Source organism: Danio rerio, chromosome 8 (genome assembly GCF_049306965.1).
Source record: "Danio rerio strain Tuebingen ecotype United States chromosome 8, GRCz12tu, whole genome shotgun sequence".
NCBI classification, from domain to species: Eukaryota; Metazoa; Chordata; class Actinopteri; order Cypriniformes; family Danionidae; genus Danio; species Danio rerio.
The window spans coordinates 18,343,999-18,361,430 of record NC_133183.1 but is presented as its reverse complement, the minus strand read 5'-3'; the positions used below and the strand labels follow the sequence as shown (position 1 = coordinate 18,361,430).

General features: G+C 34.4%; 1 protein-coding gene and 1 pseudogene across 1 annotated transcript; both read left to right on the top strand.

Annotated features, from left to right (window-relative positions):
- Positions 1–757: 757 nt before the first annotated feature.
- On the top strand, positions 758–3,267 carry LOC141375601 (uncharacterized). The gene is made up of 3 exons (XM_073910177.1): positions 758–863; positions 2,159–2,257; positions 2,377–3,267. Exons 2-3 carry the CDS (start codon positions 2,233–2,235, stop codon positions 3,189–3,191), a joined length of 840 nt encoding a protein of 279 aa, XP_073766278.1. The 5' UTR covers positions 758–863; positions 2,159–2,232; the 3' UTR covers positions 3,192–3,267.
- A 3,167-nt stretch (positions 3,268–6,434) lies between these two features.
- Positions 6,435–16,210, top strand: LOC141375876 (calreticulin-like; annotated as a pseudogene).
- The last annotated feature ends 1,222 nt before the right edge of the window (positions 16,211–17,432 follow it).

The following is a 17,432-nucleotide window of genomic DNA, read 5'->3' as shown; positions in this document are numbered from 1 at the left end:
GGATCTGGTTTTCAGCCTCTTGATAATCAAGACTTTAGTCTCAGGGTGAATCTTAGGCATGTTTGTAGAGGTCAAGTTGCAGTTGATATGAAGGTCTAGTGTACTGGGGTTCTTTTTATACACACCTGAGACCTAATTGATCCATTATTAGTCACAGGTGAAGCTCATATGACAAGGCGACAACACTTATGTCTTTGCAAAAATGGACTCAATGGGCTTTACAAAGCTGGGAATATTAGAATACTTTGTGACAGTTACGTTTTGCACTGAAACATTATTACAAAAACTGTTAGGATTAAAATGAGCCATTTCTTGTAAAGAAATCTTGATTAGAAATATATTTCAGTGACACTTCAAGTCAATTTGTTCAAAGCGACAAGACTTTTGTCAGGGACTGTATAAATATCACCTCTTTTTTCAACTACTATTACTGTGTGTACTGTTTTTTAATTTTTTATTATTATATATGTATGTTACTTTTTATGTTAACTTTATAACTGCTTTGGCAATACATTTGTAACATCTGTCATACCATTAAAGCAATTATTGAATTGAATTGAATTACTACCACTACTAATCAAATAAATAGTTTAACTATCAAATGAAAAGAGTGTAGGTAACTGTGATGCACCATTGTGTATCCACAGAAGTGTTTGTTTCGTCATTAATGTATCTATCTATTTATTTATACTCTGTTAAAAATTATTTATTATTACTACTAATGTCTGGGTTTGAAACAAAATAACAAGTGCTGTGGATTACCATGGCGATACTTGTTGTGTTTACTTCAGATGCTACTAAGCTAAGGCCTGGAATAAGACACTGAAATCTCATTGTGATTTTTGTTTCTCCTGACAATTCAGGTATGTTTCATAAAAAAAAGTCAATATGGTTATTATAATTCATGTAAAAACATGTCAGTACACATTTCCTATGTGTTTGTAAAGTGAATACCTTATTTAAAGTTGCTAATTGAAAAGAGTGATTCAGATGAAAGTACCAGCAAAATAACAGTTGGTCTGAGTTTGTTATAACTGACTCCCTAAATGATATGTATTTTACTCAGTATGTGATAATTGAACAGAAAATGACTTATTATTGTATATATTAGTTGTATATTTGTTAATGTATAAAGTTTATGAGAGTAGAGAGTAACATTGGTAAATGGTGTCAAGTGCAACTGTTACAATTTAAATGATACAAATAACAGGCACATGATGGTTCAGTGAGTTTAGTAGTTTTATGGTAAATGGTTATATAGAGGTGTTTACAAAGAAAGAAAAATTAAATAGATGGTTAACAAAGGATTTAAAGTGTATTCTGTGTCCTCCTGATAAAAATACAAAGGGTATTAAATGTGTTATGATGAGAGAGTACACAGTGTATACGTGTTTGAAGACTCCATTGTTGTAAAAAGAGAACAAAACTGTGTTTGATTAAATGAAACATGATTTGTGAGGATATTTTTACATTACATGATTTGTGAGGATATGTTTGCAAGAATATGACTGTTAATAATAAACAGATGCTTCTAAGCTGTGCCTGGGGAAAGACACTGAAGTTTCATTGTGATTTTGTTTCTCCTGATAATTCAGGCACTTTAATCTGCCTTGGAGTTCTGCGGCCGGGACCCGTTAGAATAAAACATTTAGAATAAAAGTTATTTGTAAAATGTTTTGGACTCATGAAAAATATTTGTTAACATTTGGTTTATGATGGCACAGCAGTCAAAATAGGAAAACTGAGCTTATGTATAGGGCAAATTCTGGACCATCATAAATAGTGAAAATAGAAATGCTTTATTATTTCAGGCTCAAACCCTTTCTGGCTACGGGCCTGAAATGAAAATACAATTCCATGCAAAAATACATGGTTAAAGTATGCTATAGGCCATGTCAACATGGTCATTTCATTGGCCGATGAACATTTCCTGTTTGTTATCATATTAACTCATAACTGTAACAACAGGAAATTTAATCGTATCGTCGCGTTAAAACAGCTATCATGACATTATTAATATGTGGACCTTTTTGATTCTCAGAAGTTATGGAAATTAAAAATGTAAAACAGGAAATATATTAGGACCATTATTATTTTAAAATAATATTGTATATTAATATCTTCTGAAATGACTGTGCAATCATTTCTCTTTGATCAGATGAGGCGAACGTGAAGAAAAACAAAAAGAAGAAAGAACAGACTTGCACGTTTTTTTTCCGATAATTGTGCAAGATGTGGTGTCTGAGATCCTCAGAAGGTAAACGATTATTAATGCGTAGATATAATGATATAAATAAACTTCAGCTTTATTTTACTCTTACCTGGAGTTTAAGGTCTCTTTGAAAATGACTGTTCAATGTGTTTCTCCTTTAACAGATTGTGAAAATGACATCACTGTTGAGGAATTAATGAGGAGGAGGAGGATGGAGGAAGAGGTGACCATGAAAAATGACATTATGGAGAAAGGGAAAGAGGAGATGAAGGTGGAGGTGGAAAAAGAGATGATGGTGGTGGAGGAAGAGAACGTGATGGTGGAGGACGAAAACTTGAAGGTGGAGGAGGAAGAAAACGTGAAGGTGGAGGAGGAAGATAACGTGAAGGTGGAGGAGGAAAACAAAAGGCATGTTGATGAAATAAATGAGGCTGAAAAGAAGGAAGAGGAGGTGAAGAAGAAGAGGAGGAGGAGGAGGAGGCCAAGGAAAACTGGTAGAAAAGAGGACACTATAAAGGAGGAGGTGGAGATGAAAGTGATGGAGGAGGAGAGCATGAAGGAGGCAGAGAAGGAAGAAAAAATGGACACTGAAGTGATAAAGGAGGCTGAGAAAGAGGACGAGGAAGTGAAGAAGAAGAAGAGGAGGAGGAGGCCAAGGAAAAGTGGTAGAAAAGAGGACACTTTAAAGGAGGAGGTGGAGATGAAAGTGATGGAGGAGGAGAGCATGAAGGAGGCAGAGGAGGAAGAGAAAATGGACGGTGAGGTGAGAAAGGAAGCTGAGAAGGAGGAGGAGGAACAGATGATGAAGAAGAAGAAGAGAAGGAGGAGGAGGAAAAAGAAAACTGACAGTGATGAGATAAAGGAGAGTCCGAAAATGGAGGAGCAGATGAAGAAGAAGAGGAGGAGGAGGAGGAGAATAAAGCAAACAGAGACAAAAGACGATGTCCAGAGCAGAGCTGCAGGAACCTTTGCTGAATGAGAACAAAAGGGTGCTCTTTTATTATTTACAGATTTTAAATTGCTCAATGAAAAATAAAACTGTTGGAAAAAAAAAACGTTTATTTCTGTTTGTTGTGTTTGTTGAAAAGTGTTGAGTTTTGTGTCTGGAGTTGTGTTGGAGATTTTCCTTCATTCATTAATTTTCTTGTCGGCTTAGTTCCTTTAATAATCCGGAGTTGCCACAGTAGTATGAACCGCCAACTTATCCAGCAAGTTTTTACGCAGTGGATGCCCTACCAGCCGCAACCCATCTCTGGGAAACATCCACACACACACTCATACAATACGGACACTTTAGCCAACCCAATTCACCTGTACAGCATGTCTTTGGACTGTGGGGGAAACAGGAGCACCTGGAGGAAACCTATGCGAATGCAGGGAGAACATGCAAACATCACAAGCTTTGTATTAAATATCGTTTTTAATGACCCAGTTGTGAAATATTTTAAAGCCTTAAAGTAAAAGATTTAATTTATTTTAATTTTAATTAGAGAAGTGGACACTTTTTTCTCCTTTTTCTTATATGTGGAAACAAAAATGTTGAGCATAGAAATGCAAATAGTCAAATTTACAGTAGATAGCACAGTAAACAGGTCTTGTTTTTGCTTATTCAGTAATCAATACTCAATGTTACCATAATGCAATTAATTTATTTACAACCTAACCTATTAGTTATTTTTTAATTTCATCTATGATTACTTTAATATTATTATTATTATTGTTGTTGTTGTTATTATTATTATTAATATTGTTATTATTATTACCCTTTTTTGGGTCGAGCCCCGCTAAATATTAGTAGAATCTCCTCTTATGTTTATTCATTTATTATTCATTCATTAATTTTAACACAATCTACATTGTAAAAGTGCTATGGAAATAAAGATGAATTGAATTTAATAGAATTTTCCTTTAGCTTAGTCCCTTATTTATCAGGAGTCTCCACAGCAGAACGAACTGCCAACTGTTCCAGCATATGTTTTATGCAGCGGGTGCCCTTCCAGCCGCAACCCAGTACTGGTAAACACCCATACACTTTCATTAACACACACCTTTACACTACGGACAATATTATTATTTTGCTGTGACATTATTATTATTATTATTATTATTATTATACCTTTATTAGATTCGAGCCCCTCTAAAAAATCCTAGAATTTTCCTGCCTTATGTTTATTCATTTATTATTATTATTATTATTATTATTATTATTGCCTGAAAGTTTTATGAATGAAAAATATCCATGATAAAATCCAGAAGGATCTTGTATTAGGTCCTTAACAGTCTATGATTAGGTCACCGCCTCTTCATCTCCTGATCCAGGTATTCCCTCTCCGTGTTTTTTTTCTCTTTTTTTTTTGTCTTCCTAATCCACTAAGAACTCAATTCCAGTGTCTATTTTGTAAGGCGCCATCACCAGTCATTTCTGGCCATCCCGTCAACACCAACAGATCCATCATTTCTGGGAACAGAAACACTATGGCTGCCAGTCTCTCCCTGACTCAGGTAACCTCCCTTTCTACACAAATATAGCACTCTTCAGGCCATTTTTCAGTGGTTCTATTGGGTTTACCAGATCTGTTGAGCTTTAAATGTGCGCTTTAGGGCGGAAAGCGATCACAGTCCGCTGTCTGGTCGCAGCTGTTTAAAGTTGTTTTCAGCCATTTGCTTGTGGAGAGAAAAAGTTTCAGTGATCTTTTAGGGCAGGGCTATTCAATTAGTTTATCATGGGGGTGTTAATACGATGGTCACAGAATTTGGTGTAACAAGTGTTGTGTTGGTTCATGAAAAGCATCTCAAACGAAGGGCCGGACAGATTTGACTTGCTATATGAGTGATGACACAACTGCAAATAAGAGCTCATATGCTGTATTTTGCTACTTAAGACACCCACTTAGGCTTTTTCTACATTAAAATGTTAATATATTGTATTTTGAAACTCAAATTCAAATGCTGTATTTCAGAGCACAACAAAAGCAGTGGACTGCTAAAGTAGGCTTCTTTTACATTCAGACTCATTCATATTTTATATTTTGAACTGCATAACAATTTTAGATGTAACAATCTGAGGAATAATCATGGTTTCACGGGTGTTATGTCTAATGTTAATTTAAGCTTTATATTAGGTAAGTAGCTATTTAGATTAACTGTTGTTCCCATCTGCGTTCATACATGCATAATAATTTTAATAATAATTCGACTAACATATCTTTTGTTTACATTGTAAATATATTCTTACATTAAAAATGACAAACTTGCAAGTGGAAAAGACGTGACATGGGAATGGCCGCTGCCATAGTTTATCCGGTGTGCGTGCGTATTAGCCTTGGTGTACAAGCTTGGAACTTACATGGATAAGCAGTGATTTAAAATGAAAATGGCCTCTGGCATTTTGGAAACCTCCTTTTTATTGGAGCTCGAAAACTCCAGGGTATTGTGGACTGAAGGCGTAAACGTAGCAAATCTTATGCGTTTAAATCTAAAATGTGTTAGTGTAAATGGGGCCTAAGATCTCAAATCTAAGAGCTTCTGGCAATACCCAGAGTAACAAAGTCCACTAAAGGAGGTTGAGGGTATACATATCTGGCTCCTAAACTCAGAAACACTCTCAGTGGAAAACTAGATTAAAGACTGATCTTTTAATAAAGCATATACACAATGCATCACATAACTGTAGGATGTGAGAGTTTGCTCCATGCAGGTGAGTGAGCTAGGTGAGTCTACTCAAAAGTTAATTGACCTAACTCAGATCAGCTATTCTGAAACCCAAAACTCTGAGTTTTTAATCTCTCGGTAAATCAACTCAGAGTTCACATTTAAACTCCGAGTTGTTTGAACCTGCTTACTGAAACAGGCCCCTGGGAATATAATTACCAACGACTTTAAAGCTGCTGGGTCTGTGATTTTATTTGCTTACTGAGGGGAAAATGGCGTTATGTGTCTATTGACTTGATGACTGTTTTATCTGTTTCCTATCTAGCATGACACTAGCAGTCCTCTTCAGTTTGGCCCTGTGCCTGCCGACACCCCATGGTCAAATCCACAACAGATTTTTAATTATTTGTATAAATGTTGTCAGTAGAATCATTCATAAATTATAGATCAGCCTATCCCTTTAGTGCCACAGTCACTTTATTGCTCATTTATGAATGTGTTGTGTGTCATATAGGCAGAGGAGAAGGTGAAATTCGATGCCATCTTTGACAGCCTCTCTCCAGTGGGTGGCATGCTCACGGGCGATAAGGTCAAACCAGTGCTCCTCAACTCTAAACTCCCAGTGGATGTTCTTGGCAGGGTAAGATGAATGTGGTGGAAAACAGGTTTATATTTAAAGTTCATTGCATAGTGTAAAGATATCACTTTTATACATGTTAAGGTGCATTTGTAGGCCTAGCCACCAGGGTGCGCTCTTGAGCCATTGCTTGAAAGCATAGTATTTTTAAAAGGAAAGTTCAACCAAAACTGAAAATTGTCATGATTTACTTAATATCTATCTTCTGTTAAAACCAAATGAAGATATTTAAAAAAAGATGAAAACCTGTAATCATTGTCCTTCATAGTATTTGTGGAAATATTACTTTTGAAGTCAGTGATTTTAATAGTAAAATTTAACAGAATTAAAAAAAGGCATAATTGTTTGGGACCATATGAGGGGAAATAGTGAGTAAAGTTTCTTTTTTTTGGTGAAATGTTCTTTTAAAAGATAAACTATAATAAACATAAATCTGATCTACAGCTAGTTTGTCGTTCCCTCTTGAAAATGTAAAAATAAGTCACAAGTAAACACTTTATTTTGATGGTCCATTTGAGTATTAGTACATGTGAGCTTACCCCAACATTACCCCAACCTAACAGTCTGCTTATAATCTAATGAGAATTAGTTGGCCTGTAGATGCAATGCAACTTAAAATCAACAAACGGACCATCAAAATAAAGTGTGACCAAACAATTTAATAGATTGAAATGTTGTAATTGATTTCTTTTGGATGTATGTTTTAGGTTTGGGAGCTCAGTGACATTGACAGAGATGGCATGCTGGACAAAGATGAGTTTGCTGTGGTGAGTTTTGTCATGTCAGACTATTTAAAATATTCTTTTTATGTGGTGCATGTTTGCATGACAGTTTTCAACAAAAAATGGAAGACGCTTTATGTCTGTGGTTGTTCATTTACACGACAACCCCATGCTGGGAGCTTGAAAAGCTAACATTAAAAATACAGCAAATTTCAAAGTCAAGGTTTTTGAAAATGACACCATTATTATCTGTAAATTACAAAACATGTTACAGTAGTGTTTCTTTACAAACTGACATTGCCAACTACTGACGTGGCATGCATAATGCAGCATTTTTAGTTCTGCACACGGAACTGAAGAAAATTGTGAAGGAACAACTTTTACACTCATGATACAACACTCTCACATAAACAAACTATTAGTTGGTCCTTTTGTTGTGTTTTTCAATTTCTATTTAGGTTTATTTTGCATATCATTTTAGTTTTATTTTCGTCTTATTTTTTTATATTTCTCATTTTTATCAATTGTTTACATTTTTTAAAAGTTATTATATGTTTTATTTTAGTATTTTATTTCAGCTTTTTTGTGCAATTAAGGCATGCCAACTGTTTTGAAAGATGTATTCTTTATTTTTTTATATATATTTTCCAAATGATGTTTAACAGAGCAAGGAAATGTTCACAGTATGTCTGATAATATTTTTTTCTTCTGAAGAAAGTCTTATTTGATTTATTTCAGCTAGAATAAAAGCAGTTTAATTTTTTAAAACCATTTTAAGGTCAAAATTATTAGCCCCTTTAAGTTTTTTTTTTTTAATTTTGTGATTGTCTACAGAACAAACCATTGTTTATACAATGACTCGCCTAATTACCCTAACCTGCCTAATAAACCTAGTTAAGCCTTTAAATGTCACATTAAGCTGTATAGAAGTGTCTTAAAAGTATCTAGTAAAGTGTTATTTGCTGTCATCATGGCAAAGATAAAATAAATTAGTTATTTGAAATGAGTTATAACTTCAACTGTGTATTTACACACACACACACACACACACACACACACACACACACACATATATATATACACATACAGTATATATACAAAGCACACACACAGTTGAAGTCAGAATTATAAGCCCCCTTGTTTATTTTTCCCCCTAATTTCTGTTTAACAGAGATATTTTATTCAACACATTTCTAAGCATATTAGTTTTAATAACTAATCTCTAATAACAGATTTATTTTATCTTTCCTATGCTGATCGTAAATAATATTTTATTAGATATTTTAAGTAACTTTTATACAGCTTAAAGTGACGTTTAATGGCTTAATTAGGTTTACTAGGCAGGTTAGGGTAAATAGGCAGATTATTGTATAACGATGGTTTGTTCTGTAGACTATCGAAAAAAATATAGCTTAAAAGGGCTAATAATTTTGACCTAAAAATGGTTTTCAAAAAAAAAACTGCTTTTATTCTAGCTGTAATAAAACAAATAAGACTTTCTCCTGAAGAAAAAAAAAATCTAATATTTCTATTATATTTTATTATATTATCTAATTATTTTTAGAAAAAACATTCCAGTAAAAATTACTTAGTAAAGTTTAGAAAGAATTATTATAATAAATATAATAATTATTAATAACTAATAATTGTGTCTTTAGCTGTATATAGAAGAAAGAAAGAAAAAGAAAACCATGATTAAAATATAGTTACATATTCTTTAAAAATAGATTGAAGTATTGTTTAAATGATAAAAGAAACAAAAGTACAAAATTCCTAAATTGAATTAGGCTTGCACGATATTGGAAAACTGATATTGTGATATTTTATTTTTCTGCAATTAATATTGCGACACAAGTACAGTTTCACAAGATAGTTTGAATAGCTTTATTTGATGGTTTTCTGGGGAGTCAAACAGTATTCACATACAGGAATTGAATAATCACAATGCAAAAAATGCTTTTCTTACTAGATCAAGTAAAAATATTGTTTTGCTTTCACCTTCAGAAGAAATAAGTCAAAATTTAGAGTTTTTCCTTTAAACAAGTAACATTATCTGCCAATGGGGTAAATTAATCTTATTTTTGCTTTAAAATGTAGATATTTGGACTAGAAACTAAACAAAAATTATAAGTAAGATTTTTTTATATATAAATCCTAGAAATACAGTAATTAAATACAATTCTGTAGCTCCTTGTCAAATGTAATTCAGACTCAATATTGCAGATTTTGCAATGTGACAATTGCGAATGTGCACTCTGCGATATCGATGCTGAAACAAACTATTGTTCAGTCCTAATTTGAATATGTTAACATTTTTATTTAAGTGAATACATTTGTTTGAGTGAACTGTAAATTTAAACACCAGAAATCTCATTTGTATTGTTAATGAAACCGAACGCTATGCATAATTGTAGCATCTCACTCTCACCAGACTGTATATTTGAATGTGTTACATTATACATGGATGTGTTTAGTATTTGCATGACCCCTATTCAGTAATAACTGTTACTTCAGACAGGTGTTAATTTGCCAGGCTGTCTGATGGGGTTATGGTGTGTGTGTATGAGTCTGTGTGTTTGTGTGTGTGGAGCAGTATCCCACTGAGGAGGACATGATAGAGTGGGCCAAGCGGGAGAGCGAGAGAGAAGAGCGAGAGCAGGAGGATCTGGAGCTGGCCATCGCCCTGAGTAAATCTTGCAGGTCTTCAGACCAGTCAGGATGCTCATTTCTACGTGAGGTTTGCTCACTTGGGTGATTTTAACAAGGATCAGCCTCTCTTGATCCAGTTCAGTGTAAAACACGAGCAGAGCATTGACTGTGGCGGAGGCTACATCAAACTTTTCCCATCAGACCTCAATCAGGAAGACATGCATGGAGACTCCACATATAACATCATGTTTGGTCAGTACTTAATCCGTCTATAGACATCTTACATCTGAAACATGCATCAATTTATTTGGGCACCCATAATGCCATCTTATCTCTTTCAGGTCCTGACATCTGTGGCCCTGGCACTAAGAAAGTACATGTTATCTTCAATTACAAAGGTGAAATCATTTGATCAACAAAGATATTAGATGCAAGGTAATTCTTTTTTTTCTGTTGCATAATCCACATTAGCACTAGTATTGCAATCTCATATAGTTGAATTGAATATACCATGTATTTTTTTATCATCTAGGATGATGAATACAGCCATCTGTACACATTAATTGTCAATCCAGACAACACATATGAAGTCAAGATTGATAATAAGAAGGTCGAATCTGGATCTTTGGAAGAAGACTGGGACTTCCTGCCTTCCAAAAAGATCAAAGATCCCGAAGCCAAAAAGCCTGAAGACTGGGACGAGAGGGAGAAGATTGATGACCCTGAAGACCAGAAACCAGAGGTAAAGGACAGTGTCCATAAAACAAACATGCCCTCGCTTTTGTTTATCACGTAACAGATTAACTGCTTAAATTAGCCAATATTTGGGCTAAACACACACAGGTCATCAACTTTATTGTTGCATACACTGCATTTCCAAGAGCTGTTCTGAAATATTGTATGAAATGTATTTCTTCATGTATTTTTAATACAGTCTTTGTGTTTTTGTAGGAATGGGACAAACCTGAGAACGTTCCTGATCCTGATGCCAAGAAGCCTGATGACTATGATGAAGAGATGGACGGTGAGTGGGAACCACCAATGGTCACCGATCCTGATTACAAGGTACTCTTATTTCTTTAACCACTTAAACTCCGGGTCCGTGACGTCATCGACTTTCGCTTTTAGATTTAAAGGGCTATCGTTGCACCAGACCCCCGTTTGAAAAGCATCGTTTGAAAGTGTAGAATCTATATTTTATGCACATATGTATCACTTTGGTTTTTATTATTCTGTATAAAAGTTATTTACCCTCAAATACACAGTATTTTGGATACTCGAGCTGGGTATTTTACATCGGTTTATTTTCATATTTTTTTATATGACACATGTACAAGTTATAGCTCAAATGAAAGCTCTTGCCGGTGCTCATACAGTTCTAGCATTCTTTTTATTGAATTATATTCCTATGCCAAACAGTTGTTGAATGAATCACGGTGTTTTCATGGCGCAGAAATGTAAACAATACCTTCATGATCAATAAGCAGCCCCAGATAGCACAGACAGCTGTCATCTCTTACCTTATGCTGTGCACCTCAGGGCCATTCTCCTCTGTTTTTGAGGTGATGTGCATAAGTAATCCTTTTATATGTCTGATGTGGTCCAAACACAGTGAATTATGTTTGATCAACCAATGAATAGTGAAATATGTAAACAAGGATCGGTCTCTGTGGCTTGTACAGCACCTTTCATCAGTTGGAATGCAATAACTTCTGCATAGAATTTGGTAGAGACCTTTTTCTTTTTTCCTATGATTACAGACATGTGCAGGAACCACCAAAATTAATAACAGCACGCTAGACCATACAGAACCTAAACGGTACACTTTCAAATTTGAGTTTATAAAAAAAAATACAAAAAGCGCCTCTTTTTTTTAGGTGTTTATTGTAACACAGACGACATATATAGATATTTTAAACACTTTCAATAGTGTTTTATGAAAATTCAAAGGGTTTTCTTTAAAATGAGACCAAATTTTTGCATTTACACCTCTTTATATGGATTTGGGAAGCTTTTAAATTTGGGTAGGCAAAATCCAGGCAGAAATCCCCAAATAGCAGCAGAGTTTAAGTGGTTAATTATGGCTCTTTCAATACCGGTTGGTAAGGTTTTTTTCATTTTAGCACTGTTGAGTTCAATCTTAAATGCATCTGAGTGGCCATTGTGTTCATTGCTCAAAGCGCAAACACAGATACTTAAGACACACTTGAATGTTTGAAAGCTACGTCTATCAGCTGATCTGATTTCAAATGCTCTAGTGTCTGTGTATCTGTGTTTGCGCTTTAAGTCAAGTTTAAAGTCTTTATTGTCATTCCTATACATGTGGGGACATACAGAGAAACGAAATGTTGTGTTTTGCAGGACAACGGTCCTCATAAATAAATCATAAATGCAAACACAAAAACTATACATAACTAACATGTACTATAAGATACTTAACTATACACATATGACAGCCTATACAAATGAATCTGACCTATAAGCAATGTTTAAAGAGGTAGTTTGCCCAAAAATGAAAATATACTCACTATTTACTCACCCTCAATTGGTTCAATGGCTTTGAGGTTCTTCCTTCTGTAGGAAAAAATATTCAAGTCAATGGTTACAGGTTTCTAGCTTACTTCAAAATATCTTCTTTTGTGTTTGAGTAGGTAAGGTAGTAAATGATCACAGAATTAAAATTTGTCCCTTTAAAACAAGCACAACAGTGTTCAAATGTTATCTGGAAATGGAAGTTTTAAAAATTTCAGTATTGATTGGTGCTGAAGTGGATACTTTTGACAACCCTGACCTCCCTATATACAGCCCTATGATTTCCGTGATGCGGAAACTGCAGAATCTACATCTAAAATCTGAACTTGCTGTATAATTGTCGTGGAATTTGGTAATTGTTTGAATGAATAAGTCAAAAGTAATTCTGTACACGTAATTAAATCACATTATATCAATATTATAAATAGTATCAAACCACTAGATACTATTTAAGTTTGAGATCTACATTTTCTGCTTGTCTGTGCAAATGAATGGCACGTTTTGGTTTATTACACTGACTCTAAAGTGTGTGCATGATGCTCGTGGTGTGGTCAATCTGACAACATTTGAGGTCATATGATATTGTTAAAATTGAGTCTAGAAAAAATTAAGGGATGGAAACTACAAAACAAATTCCAGTCTTAAGCTGAGGCTTTTATTTCAGTGTGTTAAAGTACTTTCAATTGAAACAGAATATTGAGTTGGAGGCGGGGCTTGCTCGTTTATCATCATAGGGGTGTGGTTAGGAATATTGTGGTTGTGAAACTGAAATCAACATACAAGTGCAGAAGCAAATGCTCTGACTTGCATTGAAGATTACCAAAACGCCCAATTCACACGGGGCATCAACGCTCCACATTCACTTCAAACGGGTATCGTCAAATGTTGCTGAACTGAATTGTGGATCCGTGTTGTTTGCTGCTGAAGTTGAGACTTTCTAAACTTTTTAAGCACCAATAAAAGCGTCTGCCAATCAAATAGCTTCATACAATTTCCCCAGCTCAGACAGTTGATTGACGGCTAGTTTTATTGGCTGACGCTGCTATGATGATCGTGTCAGCCCCAACTTCAGACACGCCCTCTGTCAAGCATTGATGCTAAAGTCTCGTGTGAATCAGGCGAAACAGTGAATTAACCTGCACAGATTAATTGTTCTCCTAAAGATTAACAATGTGCGTTAGCAAAATAAACTGAATTTTAATTTCAAAACGATTTTAAAAAGTAATTGTAAAGAAAAGTAGAGCAAACTTCATAGAGCCATGCCTTTTTTTTCTACAGTTTCAGTTTGATATAACAAAAGTAGCGACAGATCTTTAGTTTACTGTTGGAGTAAATGCATTGAAGTAAAATATAAGGTGGCATCTTGATTCTGTTTATCCATTGTTGATTGTTTTATCGGAGGCACATGTGAATGTGAGCTTCAGTTTGATTTTGGTAAAAAGAGGGGGGGGTTTGTGTAAATCAAATGATAGGAGAAGTCTTGATTGGAGAAAAGAGTTTGAAAAAACTCATTCTCAATGAAACTTCATTCTCAATGAAATCAATATTATGCATTTAGAAAATCAATCCAGTTAATCATCATTCCACATCAAATTCAATATATTGTACAATTTGTTTTTGTCTAGGGCTGCACAATATATCATTTCAGCATCAATATCGAAATGTGAGCATTTGCAATAGACACATCGCATGATCTGAAATGTGGAGTCCAGTTTATACCTGACCAGGAGCCACAGTTGGAAATAAACGTGATTTATTGTAACTCTACAAATTTACATTTGCATATATTTTTAAGGTCTGTGAGTGTGTAAGCATTCAAGTATAACAATTCATAATGTTTGTAACTTGTAGAAAGATTAATGAGCTGTATAGAGGTTTATTTTACATTTGATCATTCAATTCATGTGCCTGAACACCTCCTAGACTGTTTACTTTTATTTTTTACTACTGTATTTAGCAATGCTTATGATTGGTTTATTATATTTTACGCAGATGTACTGGCCTTCTTCTCTTTTCTATTTCTATTCTATTCTTTCTAAATAGAGCCATTCAAGTCATTCATAGAGCCATTGAAATTATGCTCAATATTGCAATGTGTATCGCAGAAAAATAAAATATCGATATGTCTATTTTTTTCCAATATCATGCAGCCCTATTTTTGTCTGTGTGAATACTGGGTTGTTTGCTGTTTGATTTCCTAAATTGAATTGTGAATCTCTTGAAGGGTGAGTGGAAACCCCGCCAGATCGACAATCCTGCTTACAAGGGGAAATGGGTGCACCCTGAGATTGATAACCCAGAATACACTGCTGACAGCGAGATCTATAAATACGACAGCATCGGAGTGATCGGACTGGACTTGTGGCAGGTAAATTAGCAGTTTTCTTCCTTTACATCCCAAACATTACTACGTTTTTCTGATATTTAATAACTCATTATCGACTCTTTTGTTTTAATGTCATTAGGTGAAGTCTGGCACAATTTTTGACAAATTACCAACGACCCCAAGTTGGCAGAAGAGGTCGGCACTGAGACTTGGGGAGCCACAAAAGTACACATTTTTCCTATTATAGTTATTATTATTATTGTTATTATTATTATTATTATTATTAATATTATTATTATTATTAGCCCCAATAAATATTTGTCCGTTTAATTGATGTAATTCATCTATTGTTGTTTAAGGATGCTGAAAAGAAAATGAAGGAAAGCCAAGAAGAGGAAGACAGAAAGAAACATGATGAAGAGGAAAAGTCAAGAAAGGAGGAGGCAAAGGAGGAAGAGAAAGAAGAGGAGAAGGAAGAAGAAGAGGAAGAACAAGACGAGGACGAGGAAGAGGAAACTGACTCAAAGACGAGTTGTAGATTTCAACAGGAACTAATGAAGAACGCCTCATGACTGATGGGGTACAGGAAAGAGAACTGGACTTATGCTGGACATTCCTTTACTTTTTGGTTGTGTGATGGATTCTTCTGCTGTTTTTTGTCCTTTCTCACTACTACAAACCTATTTATAGATTGACTTTGTCATAATTTTCATTCCTATTTTGTCAGGTCTCCAAGAATTTCAGTCAGGGAAAGTAAAAGGGAGCTAATGTGACCCATCAGACCCACGCCTGTACGTAATATTGTAGGAATTCAGCGCTCTTGTTTACAAATGATTTCAGATATCCTGCTTGCTAAGCAATTCTGTGTGACACAAAACTTGAAGCATAACCATCATCAGCTGGTAGCTACAATTCTCAGATTACCTCAGACACTACATTTACTTTTTGTTAATATTGTTGAGCAGTGTTGAGGTAATTTTGCCACTATTTTGTCTCCATTTCCCAGCTGTTACAGAATATAGGAAAGCGGTTTAGATCTCCTCTGCAGCATTTTGGCTTGACGCAGTTGTGTTTGTGTGTGTTTGTCTTAGAGAAATCGAGAGAGAGAGAGTTTTCATTCATTCATAACCTCTTACTCACTGTCAGTCTATTTGTAATCAGGTTTAAACAAATCTTTGTCATGGTTTCCTGAAAACAGCTCTGGTCAACAAAAATCTAAAAGTTCACCTACTTGCTTTGCTGTAAGCATTAAACTGAAGAATTTCCTCATCCTACTGATCTGAATGTTTGGTTAAAGTCAATCAACATCAACAGTTTTTCTCTGAGTCTCTTCAAATCTCATTTGTTTGTCCTTTAATGAGTTTAAAGATATATTTTGTACTTTTTGTCTTCTGAAGGATGTTCCTTGACACAGAAAGAAAAGCTATGGTATGACAGTTGTTGTCCCGATAATAAAACTACAAAAAGAGTAAGATACCCAACTTAAGTGTCCTGAATACATATTTATTTGTAAAAAAATTATTAACCAGTTAAGCTATGGCCAAACTAAACATTTATTCATTCATTCATTCATTTTCTTTTAGTCCCTTTATTCATGAGGGGTTTTTGACCCCCCCCCCCTTTTTTGTTTTGTTGCCATGTCCATGTTAAATGACAATCCAGTTGAATTCAATCTAATCCAAATAAATAAATACAGTTCAAGTCAGAATCTTTAGCCCAACCCCCCACCCAATACTTTCCCCCCCCCAATTTCTGTTAAACGGAGAGATTTTTTCAACACATTTCTAAACATGATAGTTTTAATAACTCATCTCTTAATGACTGATTTATTTGATCTTTGCCATGATGACAGTACATGATAGTTTACTAGATATTTTTCAAGACACTTCTATGCAGTTTAAAGTGACATTTAAAGGCTTAAAAAGGTTCCTTAGGTTAACTGGGCAAATTAGGGTAATTATTCTTGGTTGTAAATTTATTTTGAGAAAGCTAATTTAAAATGTAGAGATTGCATTAAGATAGAACATAGATAAGACATTCGAGTGATATTAAAACACACCTAATTAAATAAAAAATTAAAAGTAGAAATGGTGCATTTTAGGACTGTTGGGCCTGCTTAACCCCCAATAAAAAGAGCATTTGCTGCGTAAAATATACTGGAATAGTTGGCGGTTTATTCCGCTGTGGCAACCCCTGATGAATAAAAGAACTAATCCAAAGGAAAATGAATGAATGAAGATTGATGTAAGTTGAGACGATTAGAAAAGTAATTGTGTGTTCAAAACTAGATTAAAGTGCATAATCGCTAAATCATGATGATGTCAGGTGACAAATAATTGCAATATTTTAAATGAAAAGTTCCATCAACATTCCATATTGCAGTATTTCAAATAAATCATGTAAACAATATGATTTTACAAACCCATATAAAAATAATTTAGTAATTTATAGTACTTTAAGTATTTTATAGGCTTGTTAACATGCAGTAGCATTTATCAACAACCTGTTGTAAATAAAGTGTAATACACTTACTATAATGGTTTGAAGTATTTACTATTATGACACTTATTTTTTTATTGTGGTAATGGCATATGTCTTGCTGGATGGATCATATTAAATAAGCATAATACCTCAAATGAATATATTATGTTAATTAAGTCAATACATGCCCGTCGTGTAGGTGCGTTTGTTTCATTTGTTGTG